The sequence below is a fragment of the Panulirus ornatus genome, chromosome 26 (genome assembly GCF_036320965.1).
Source record: "Panulirus ornatus isolate Po-2019 chromosome 26, ASM3632096v1, whole genome shotgun sequence".
Taxonomy (NCBI): domain Eukaryota; kingdom Metazoa; phylum Arthropoda; class Malacostraca; order Decapoda; family Palinuridae; genus Panulirus; species Panulirus ornatus.
In genome coordinates this window covers 7835088-7847317 of record NC_092249.1, presented here as the reverse complement: position 1 = coordinate 7847317, position 12230 = coordinate 7835088, and the positions used below count along the sequence as shown (strand labels likewise).

The 12230-nt window shown below is 41.0% G+C and overlaps 2 protein-coding genes across 6 annotated transcripts in view; one reads left to right on the top strand and one right to left on the bottom strand.

Moving 5' to 3' along the window:
* The window catches only part of LOC139757444 (uncharacterized), a 979032-nt gene that overhangs the window by 669545 nt on the left and 297257 nt on the right, over positions 1 to 12230 (bottom strand). The gene's annotated exons all lie outside the window — the stretch shown is intronic.
* On the top strand, positions 2547 to 3986 carry LOC139757365 (uncharacterized). The gene is made up of 6 exons (XM_071677777.1): positions 2547 to 2653; positions 3046 to 3093; positions 3191 to 3265; positions 3357 to 3518; positions 3601 to 3732; positions 3839 to 3986. The coding sequence occupies exons 2-6, from the start codon at positions 3046 to 3048 to the stop codon at positions 3941 to 3943; spliced, it is 522 nt and encodes a 173-aa protein (XP_071533878.1). The 5' UTR covers positions 2547 to 2653; the 3' UTR covers positions 3944 to 3986.

The following is a 12230-nucleotide window of genomic DNA, read 5'->3' as shown; positions in this document are numbered from 1 at the left end:
CAATCAATACCCTCCCATATAATTTCCCAGGAATACTCAACAAACGTATACCTCTGTAATTTGAGCACTCGCCTTTATCCCCTTTGCCTTTGTACAATGGCACTATGCAAGCATTCCGCCAATCCTCAGGCACCTCCCCATGAGTCATACATACATTAAATATCCTCACCAACCAATCAACAACACAGTCACCCTCTTTTTTAATAACTTCCACTGCAATACCATCCAAACCCGCTGCCTTGCCGGCTTTCATCTTCCGCAAAGCTTTCACTACCTCTTCTTTGTTTACCAAATCACTCTCCCTAACCCTCTCACCTCGCACACCACCTCGACCAAAGCACCCTATCTCTGCCACTCTATCATCAAACACAGTCAACAAACCTTCAAAGTATTCACTCCATCTCCTTCTCACATGACCACTACCTGTTATCACCTCCCCATTAGTCCTCTTCACCGACTGTCCAAGTTTTGGACAATCGCATGTTTACCAAATGGCGTCCTAGCTTCCGTCTCTTCGATGTATATCAATTGTTATATTTCTCTCTTGTGTCTCCCTTGATGATGTGATTATTACACAAAAGTGCACTAGGGAACTTATCGTGTTATATTTTCCCCGCGGCCTCATAGGAATATATATATATATATATATATATATATATATATATATATATATATATATATATATATATATATATATTAGATGGCCTTGCTTAGGGCATTCTGTTGCCCATGGCATTTCAGGTTATATGAAAAAGGTTAGGGAAATGAAGCTTATAATCCGTCTATCATAATGACACAGAACTCCTTCAAATATATTCCTTGCTCTAAAATGACCAGTGTAATTTAAGATCATGGTAACTGTACCATTAAATTCAAAGGTCATTTTACATTGTCTCATAAAACCCTTTCTTCTTCTATGTTAGCTGAGATGGCACGGGAATCTGAGGCCCGAATCAATGCCATCCCATGAACGCTAAATATGAATACCCTAAAATGAGCCAGGTACCCATTTCACCGACCAACCCCTAGGGGTTGACTGTAGACCAACTGCCGTAACCAGGAGTCGAACCTCTGCGCTCGACCTTGGGGCAGCACCGTGAATGCGTCACGGTTGGGAACGCTAACCACTACACCACATTAGCCTGAACCCAAAGATTAGATTTCTGTATTGTTTCTCGGATTCATGAAACATTTCAAAGGGTCATGGCGTTACATAAGGTATCCTAATTCAATGAATATAAATCCTTCCCTTCTCCCCTCCCACTTTTAAAAACTCATGCATATTTACTGTTAGGAATGTGCAATGAATGTATTGTCAGGGTACAAATATCTGACGAAAATGAACATTCGTGTTGCGAAATATCTGTGTTAAAATGTCTATCTAATCCGGCATAAACACGCATATCCTGTCCACGGTGGGGATAATGATCGCTTAATACCAGGTCTTGACCCGTGCCACCTATTGCTTCATGTTATGTGCATGACACCACGTGACCATCTTCCTGAAGGGTTGCCTCAGCTTGTGTGCATGACACCACGTGACCATCTTCCTGAAGGGTCGACTCCACGTCATGTGGAGGCGAGCTTCAAGTAGGTTTAGCAGAGCTTGTCAAAATACCCAGAGTCGATGTTCTTCTATATATATATATATATATATATATATATATATATATATATATATATATATATATATATATATATTTCATACATATTTGCCATTTCTCACATTTGTGTGGCAGCGTCAAGAACAGAGGACTGAGCCTTTGAGGGAATAACCTTACTTGGCCATTACCTCATTTCCTTTTTTTCGAAAATTAAAAAAAAAAAAAAAATTGAGAGGGGAGGATTTCCAGCCCGCCACTCCCCCTCCTCTTTTAGTCGCGTTTTTGACGCATGATCGGCTACAGCTGGCTGCGAAGGAGACTATCAGCGCTTTGGGTGTGCGTGGACGACCTGGCAGAATTCGAGAGAAACAAGGTAAAGTCTTACTTCACAAGCCTCCGCCGAACTCGTCCTCCCACCACCCAAACAACTAAAGGATCATCAGCTTAGAAATCTTAAGCTTCCGACGCGCCCGTGTTGATAATGATTCTGGGAATTTACTCTCACGCTATGAGGTGTCGTGTCATCTATGCTACTTTACGTTTTCAGAAACACCTGTCTCTTCCAGGTAGCTCTGTAAGCCTTTGCTGCCACACGTAGGATAACGGAACAAGTGACCTGCCTTTGGAATATTACCAGCGATCGTACTGAGTGGCAACCCGTAGTTATCCGATGGGACACCTGCGACCACCGCTACGATTTCTGTCCTTCTAACTTGGTTCTGTTTTTTTAAAAAAAAAAAAGAATGTTAAGCTCGAATTTTGTTCTGTAAGTGAATTTACTCTGCAGCGTTTGGCAAAGTGCATACTTAAAAGTATGTACAAACCGCTCTCCCACGAAATGTGTGTGTGTGTGTGTGTGTGTGTGTGTCTGGGTGGTGTGTGTGTGTGCGTGTGTGTGTGTGAATGAAGACGAAGTCATAAGACGTGGTTAACATTCGAACGACTTTCCCGCCAAAAATGTCATTGAAATAGTTGTGAAACGGCAGAAATTTTTCACTAGTAGCCTTAAAGTTCTCCTGTCGGTGTGGTTTTCGGCGTCTTCAATCACGGTAATGTGGTGCTCAGGAGTTTTGAGTTTACTGGGTAGTAATGTTCTGAAGTATACGGGTTTTAGAATATGTATTTAGGCTTCCAAATGGCTTAAGAGCTTTTTGTTTCGAATGATCGATATTAACCTTGATATAAATGAATTTACTGTCAGATGCATCTGTTAAATTTAACATCCACGGTAGTCTAACTAATATTTTAATCCGGATCTTGTCATTTGTACTAATTTCATGTTTTTCTCGGTACACTTCGACCGAAGTTTCCGTATCTCGTAATAAATTTCTGACTCGATTCATACATAAACTACCTAAAATTTAGCGTCTAAAATTACTCCCCTCCCCCCAAATATACGATATATTTTTCATCTACTAATTTTCTTTTCATTTCCTTTCAGATGTCTCTATCTACCTTTACTTTATTCCTTCTAGGAATAATAGCTCAGGTAACGTCCACTTCACTACTTCTGTCTGTATAACTTCAAAACTTTCACAAACTTTTTTGGTTCGCATTAATTTCATTCTAATTTCTCCTAAAAACAGGTCTCGTGCCAAAAATACGACCCGCACTATTCGCCAGTTTACGTCCCCCCAGTGACATCCTACACCACTGAAACTGCAAGTACTTTACAAAAAACCTAAATGTTTAAAATTATATATATACCATTCCTAAAACTGTTCATTTTCCAATGGATTCTCTCTTATTCAGGTAACTGTAACCCACACACTGAGGGAGACTTCTACATCTGACGTTTGGGTCACTGAACACACACTCGTCGAAGCACTAGTGACACAATTCACCACCAATTGGAAGTTCCTACCTGAGGATCCTGATACTCGTGTTTCTGTCGTCAAAGTCACATCCACTCCGGTAAGAAACACAACAAACCCAATGAATTAAATTTCCTTACCATAAATTTTTCACAATCATTAAAAACAAATTAATTTTCCAGATCGTAATTGTAACTGCAACGACGGGTTACAACCCGGTGAAAACTTTCGTATCCGTCTTCACGGAGTTCGAGACTACCACGGAGACCGTGGACTTCATCCAGAGCATAACGCATATTAGTGTTATCCACCAGGTATATATTGCTAATATTCATTTTTCATTGAAATATTCTTATACTTCATAAATATCTAATTTTAAATTCGTGCATTTTTAATTTTTCGTCCTTAATCTTCCTAAAGATCCACACGGTGCCAGTGGTCAGCACCCAACAACTTGTACAAGAAGTCATCAGCACTACAACCCACATTGTCACTGTGACGGTTACCTCCCAAGGATACTATTAAAACCCTGACTTGAAAACAATCTTTTCGTGCAATAATAAACTAAAACTAATTTGATCTTAATAACCATTATACTTCAACATTATCAAATTTACAAAAAATAAAACTGATACGCACTATTCAAAATGAATTTGCGTAAACTTTATAAATTATCACTACATCAAATACACTAAATTTTGTAACTTAATCAAACCAATATCAAAAACACTATCACTTTAAACAAATTACCATGAATATCTAAATTTTTGCATTGCTAAAAACCAATATATGACCATAAAAAAACAATGTACTTTTTTTTTTCTAAAACTACTCTCACCTAAAACATCAAACTGCAAAAACTCCACTAAAAACCGTATCTAATACCACCTAAAACTAATGAAAAAAAAAAATAAACCCCAACATCTTGCCCAAAGCTTTTATCACAAACATTGCCTTCTACGAATACTTTCAATACCATTACTAAATACATTTCTAGTACAAAACCAATCAATACAAATGAACTGGTACAATATAAAACCACAAATGATTAAAAAAAAACTTCTTCACTATCCCCTGTTTAGCGTTTGAATGCTGATAAATGAATCGTGAAACTTCGTAAATTACTAGTAACAGAAAAACCATTTTTTTTCTTTTCTTGTCTTCAAACGTTTAACCTCGCCGGACAAGAAAACGATTATTGCTGGTATTTAGTCTTTAAATGCAAGTAAATACACTCTTTAATTGGAACCAATTAGATTTGAATGCCACTGACGTCCTGAAATGAGAAAGCGACGATTATGGGTTTAAGTTTTGAAATTCGCATCGCATTCTTTGAAGCCAGAAACACCATATCTGTTCTCATGTGAAAAACACTAGAAATACGCACTAGTACACTGTAACATCACATGGCGCTCAAGAACGACAAATTTTATGTATGGGAACCCTGGTTCTTGGTTAAGTGTCTGGTTTGATACCTACATTATCTGCGGCTATTCTACTTCTTCCTTCTTTACGAGAACCTATCACCAGACGTAACATTACGAGATTGCTCTTAAAAATCCAATGGGTGATAATCTTTCGGAATACTTTTGACTGAGGCTAGAAAATGGATCTTTGATAGCTCGAGGGTACACAGAGCTAAAAATCGGGTTAGTATAAATGTTGGATATACATTAATAATTTCTAGTATATATGCTACTTTAATTAATCGTGCTTCCCATCTAGTATGGCTCTTTACGTGCATGGGTAATTATTTACAAATGTTGCTAAACGAGGATCTATGAACCTGCAGTCTGGCTAGAATCAAACCTACTGTCGAAAACCTAAAAATTTCCTTTTTCCTAATGCTTCAAAAGTAAACTACAATCTTTACGACTTACTTTCTTGTATCCAGTATCTCAAGACTTCAATATAGGGTTTTGGAGTGTTTTCCCAGCAGTAAAGAACTAATCAGCGTGTCCTGCACCCTTGCGAACAAGCAAATCAGACTTCGAAGCGTCAACACAATTGTCCTTATGGCCTCTGGCATTAATTCGACACCCTCAGCTCCGCTCCTATCACTACACGGTCGTAGCCTTCAAAACCGAAATCCACATTATTTCTTTGATAACCTAATTAATTCGCCTCGGTCCTCATAATTAAAGGACATAAAAATTGGACAATTTTTATTTCTGGCAGCGATGACGCTAATATTGGATCTACACCCACACGCTGGGACTCGGTAACTGGATTAGTGGGAATTTCTGGGTGGCAATTTGCGTGCATTGAACATGAATCTTTTCAGTCACAGCCTTTGAACGCTTTATACGCCTTGGTTTAGCTTAGACAGGCGTCGTCCCCCATATACCATGTCGGTCCAATTTATTCTTTCCAAGGCAAGCCTCTTGCCCTCCAAAGGATTCCACTATTTCCTCTTGTACATATAATCATTATTTTTCCGATTATTTCATTTTTCACACGTAAATATATATTTCTTTAGAAACTGCTTCTCTGATACGAATGTATATCCTGCACTATCGTGCTCGCATATTTCGTTCACCAAAAATGTAAGATATTTTCTCATCAACGATGTTTATCGTACATCTGACAAGACGTTGATGAGAGATAATCACCAGTTCCTTAGCATTTTATGAGACGTGACATATGAATAGCATTCACTGATCAGACACACACTACACTCATGATACACACACGCGCACACACTACAATGATGAAACGCGCGCGCACATACACACACACTACACTGATGAAATACACACACACACACACACTACAATGATGAAACGCGCGCGCGCACATACACACAGACTACACTGATGAAATACACACACACACACACACACACTACAATGATGAAACGCGCGCGCGCACATACCCACACACTACACTGATGAAATACACACACACACACACACTACAATGATGAAACGCGCGCGCACATACCCACACACTACACTGATGAAATACACACACACACACACACTACAATGATGAAACGCGCGCGCACATACACACACACTACAAAGATGAAACACACACACACACACACACACACTACAATGATGAAACGCGCGCGAACATACACACACACACTACAAAGATGAAATACACACACACACACACACACACACACACTACAATGATGAAACGCACGCGCGCGCACATACACACACGCTACAAAGATGAAAAACATACACACACACACACACACACACACCCACTCCACACACGCTACAAATATGAAATACACACACACACACACACACCCACACACGGTTCATTCGGGGTTACCACTCCACAGACCCTTAATGGCTTCGGAACCTTGCTGGTTCCTGTGTGTGCTCGCTTCAAGGAGCGTATGACGGAGAAAACATAACCTCCTCAAGTCCTGCTGGTAGGTCGAATACAGCTTTCATGGTTGTATTTTGACTTTATCCATGATGGTTCTGACGCAGCCCTCAACATAGGTAGAGGGCGCTGTGTAACAATATGGTTGACAAAGAATTCAGAGTCATATGTTTCGTTTATTTCAATCTATATCAAGAGCGTTGAATAGCCTTAGATGCTCCATTGCTTAACTTATTAAGAGTAAATTCTATAATCCAATCCAATCCATACGTTTCACTTGCCTCCTTCGTAAAATACATTGTATTTCCCCACTCTATTCATCACTGATTCATAAGGCCAGTTTTAACAGATTATATTGTATTTTCAACAATCTGAATCTCTTATTCAGTACCATATCTTTATGTAAGCTGAGACGGCACGGGCGACTGAATACCCTAATCAAGACCATCTCATTAAGCCAGGTACGCACTTCATCAAATAACCCCTTAGGGAGAATGAACAGCTGGGTTGACTGTGGACCGAGTGCCACAGGATTCGAACCAATACGCTCGATCTCGAGTGGCCCTTCACATAACACAGCGGTTCACCAGCAATAACCACTATACCACGGAGATGTAGAAGCGTCTTTCAATCCTTCACGGGTCGAGCTTTTTGACTACTAATATCATCTAGTTCAAAAAGGGTTTATTGCACACGTGACCTTATCATTACGTCTGTTGATGTATCTACACTACCTCCAATGTCCAAGGAAAGGTCAGGATAACAGTTCACCATCAATGGACAATAGCAATGTGGACTAAAGGGGAGGTTAATCACTATGTTTGTGGGCGTATGTGAATACCTATCTATTTACCCACACAATTGTGACTGATAAATCTTCCCTGCCATTGTTCTGTCCTATTAAAAGAGGCAGGAAATTAATTTGAAATATATCTATATTTTTTGTTCGCGGGTTAATGAACACTTGCCTGAGTATGTCTGATGCCACTGTCCCCACGTAATGGTGGCACTGGTCCCCTGGGGGGACAGAGTTCACCTGGGGCAGGACTGACACCGCTCCCCTGGGGCAGTGTCCATGCCGCTACAATAAAGCAGTGTTGACACTGCTTCCCTGGGGTAGTGTTGATACCATTCCCCTGGGGTAGTGTTGATACCATTCCCCTGGGGTAGTGTTGATACCATTCCCCTGGGGTAGTGTTGATACCATTCCCCTGGGGTAGTGTTGATACCGTTCCCCTGGGGTAGTGTTGATACCATTCCCCTGGAGTAGTGTTGATACCATTCCCCTGGGGTAGTGTTGATACCATTCCCCTGGGGTAGTGTTGATACCGTTCCCCTGGGGTAGTGTTGATACCAGTTCCCCTGGGGTAGTGTTGATACCATTCCCCTGGGGTAGTGTTGATACCATTCCCCTGGGGTAGTGTTGATACCATTCCCCTGGGGTAGTGTTGATACCATTCCCCTGGGGTAGTGTTGATACCGTTCCCCTGGGGTAGTGTTGATACCATTCCCCTGGGGTAGTGTTGATACCATTCCCCTGGGGTAGTGTTGATACCGTTCCCCTGGGGTAGTGTTGATACCATTCCCCTGGAGTAGTGTTGATACCATTCCCCTGGGGTAGTGTTGATACCATTCCCCTGGAGTAGTGTTGATACCATTCCCCTGGGGTAGTGTTGATACCATTCCCCTGGGGTAGTGTTGATACCATTCCCCTGGGGTAGTGTTGATACCGTTCCCCTGGGGTAGTGTTGATACCATTCCCCTGGAGTAGTGTTGATACCATTCCCCTGGGGTAGTGTTGATACCATTCCCCTGGAGTAGTGTTGATACCATTCCCCTGGGGTAGTGTTGATACCATTCCCCTGGGGTAGTGTTGATACCATTCCCCTGGGGTAGTGTTGATACCATTCCCCTGGGGTAGTGTTGATACCGTTCCCCTGGGGCAGTGTTGATTTGATACCATTCCCCTGGGGTAGTGTTGATACCGTTCCCCTGGGGTAGTGTTGATACCATTCCCCTGGGGTAGTGATGATACCATTCCCCTGGAGTAGTGTTGATACCATTCCCCTGGGGTAGTGTTGATACCATTCCCCTGGGGTAGTGATGATACCATTCCCCTGGAGTAGTGTTGATACCATTCCCCTGGGTAGTGTTGATACCATTCCCCTGGGGTAGTGATGATACCATTCCCCTGGAGTAGTGTTGATACCGTTCCCCTGGGTAGTGATGATACCATTCCCCTGGAGTAGTGTTGATACCATTCCCCTGGGGTAGTGATGATACCATTCCCCTGGAGTAGTGTTGATACCATTCCCCTGGGGTAGTGATGATACCATTCCCCTGGAGTAGTGTTGATACCATTCCCCTGGGGTAGTGATGATACCATTCCCCTGGAGTAGTGTTGATACCGTTCCCCTGGGGTAGTGATGATACCATTCCCCTGGGGTAGTGATGATACCATTCCCCTGGAGTAGTGTTGATACCGTTCCCCTGGGGTAGTGATGATACCATTCCCCTGGGGTAGTGATGATACCATTCCCCTGGGGTAGTGTTGATACCGTTTCCCTGGGGTAGTAATAATAATAATAATAATAATAATAATAATAATAATAATAATAATAATAATAATAACAACAATAATAATATTAAAAATAACAATAATAATAATGATGATGATAATAATAATAATAATAATATAATGATAATAATGATAATAATAACAATAATAATAATAATAACAATAATAATAATAATAATAATAATAATAATAATAATAATGGTAACAATTTGTCACCGTAGGGATAAAGAAAGAAGATCTGTCCACATTCCTCCTGCGTTTCAGAAAAGGCGACTAAGAGGGCCACGGGAGCCATGAGGACAGAAATCTCTCTCCTCCTGTACCATCACTTTCTACAAGGAGGAACAAAATAAAGAAGAGGGAATGGTTTCTCTAAGGCTCAGATATCTGTTCCAGACGCTACCTCGCTCAGGTGGGAAAGGCGAGGCAAAATGGGCTCAGTAACTCGTTCCCTGACTGTTAATATTCTTGGCCAAAAAAATCGCAACATTTTTTCTATTGCTGTTATTATTTTCCAGCTGACTCGGGCGAGTTTGTGATGCATTGCAGGTTCACCCATGCAAATATTTGCCGAAAACATATTACAAATGAAAATTCAAACAGTTATGAACAGTTCGTGTGAAATAATGACACTCTTTCCATTACCTCTGGTGCTCAATGAATTCAGCATATTGCATTTGCTCAAGCCTGCATACATTTGTATGCATATCAATGCAGATGTATATGTTTATACGCATACGTGCATGTATGAAATCACAATGGCACGAAATATGACTCTCGCTCGTGTCACCAGAGGCGAGGGTGAGGGTTGTTGATAGTAGCGACGTGTCGCAGCGAGGGTAAGGGTTGCTGATAGTACTGACGTGTCGCATATAATGAAATACGAACCCATGCGACAGACTGAAGCATTAGTTCACTGGTTCAATGGTTCGGAACATTTTCATTGGTACGGCTGGTGGCCAGAGACGAGGACCTGACTGATACTGGGGAAAGTGCAGACATGGATTGAATGAAGTCCATGTGGCTGTGGTGGTATGAAAGGCATTTTAGTGGTCCCAGGATTCGAACTCAAACGAGGGCTCGACCCTTGGGCAGGCCCCGTGAATCCGTCATGGTCAGGAACGCTAACCGTTATACCACGGAGACTCATTCAGGTGATTGGAAAATATGATCTTGTGATTGTAGAATTCAAGCTTCTGATTGGTACGAATCGTATAAAACTGGATGATTGAGACGAAGGATTGCCTATTAGAACAATTATCATACAAATTAGCGATGATGTATAGGCATTCTGCCGTACAACAGCTGGTGGAATGCAGCTGATTGTAGAAGCAACAGCTGGTTAAGTACAGGTGATCGCACCTGGTGGCAACTGGGAAGAAACACTTGACAGTGCAGATGGTCGTGGTTTCCAGCTGTTTGCTGTGGTGGTCAAGCATCAATTTCAAATAGTAATGATGTGCAGCTGAGAATGATGGGACATTCAGCTGCTAGCGGGAGGAATGAGGAGCAGCTGTATATTGATATGAAGGACCCCTGGCTACAACGGTAGCTTGTGATCAGCGATTCAGTGCAGCTGATGATGGTGATTCAGTGCAGCTGAAAATGGTGATTCAGTGCAGCTGATAATGGTGATTCAGTGATTCAGTGCAGCTGATAATGGTGATTCAGTGATTCAGTGCAGCTGATAATGGTGATTCACCGATTCAGTGCAGCTGATAATGGTGATTCAGTGCAGCTGATAATGGTGATTCGGAGGTGACTGTACAGTGCAGCTCATATGTTTGAGTGAGCTGATAATCACAACCACGTGCAGTTGCACTTTAAGGCGGAGATTCATAAGGTAACTGAACCTTTAATGTAATCCAGTATCGCCCCAGAGACAACACTATACCAAAGCCGTCAGTCCTGGACGTAATTCCCTTCACAAAGATTATCTTTAAGTGATGGATCATTGTGAGAATAATGCTCTTCTTGCACAGGATATTCAAGGCTTCAAGGATGATAATATCGTGAAATATATCCCCTATGCCAAATATTCCGGGACAAATATCATATTTAAGGCTTCAAGGATGAAAATATCGTGAAATATATCCCCTATGCCATTTATTCCGGGACAAATATCATGTCTTATTTTGAGAAATAATATCTCTTAAGCGTCTAGGTATAGAACACAAGTTCTAAATACTTTTCAGTTTGATAATGATACACTTTGATATATTTTGATAATGTTATACTCTGATATGTTTTGATGATGTTATACTCTGATATGTTTTGATGATGTTATACTCTGATATGTTTTGATGATGTTATACTCTGATATGTTTTGATACGATAGAAGATTATTTTTAACTTTCTACGCCTGGTAGAGAAACTTGTCTTAACTACAGCTAGTAATTATCAAATGATTCATAACAATCCCAGGAATATTTCATAGGACAAGAGTCCTAGCATCACCCAGGACCTCTTTCTAAAAGATCCTGTTGCCTAAGGCTGCGCTACCTTCAGTAGTATGGAAAAATGGAGACTCCTTTGAAGTGAGAGTTTCTTTTGACGTGATTGTACTCCCAGTGATACAGCCTCCCCAAAAGGCGACTTTTCACTCTCGATGTAACCTCGAGCAGGCGGAGTCCGGTAACACAGACGCATCGGTTCCACTACAAAGGAAACACAAAAAGAAGGCAAATACCAACAAACCAACCGGTATATATATATATATATATATATATATATATATATATATATATATATATATATATATATATATATATATATATGGCTTTACATAGAACTAAAGGGGTAAAGATGGCTCTACGGAGGAGCCAACGCTGTAGAGATGACTCTACGGAAGCACCAAGGCGGTAGATATGGCTCTAGGTAGAACCA

Excerpts from the sequence above, each read along its gene's own strand:
- LOC139757365 (XM_071677777.1), top strand. The coding sequence starts at position 3,046 with ATGTCTCTATCTACCTTTACTTTATTCCTTCTAGGAATAATAGCTCAG. Across the intron at positions 3,519-3,600 it reads TCAAAGTCACATCCACTCCG|ATCGTAATTGTAACTGCAAC; the intron begins GTAAGAAACACA and ends TTAATTTTCCAG. Across the intron at positions 3,733-3,838 it reads ATATTAGTGTTATCCACCAG|ATCCACACGGTGCCAGTGGT; the intron begins GTATATATTGCT and ends ATCTTCCTAAAG.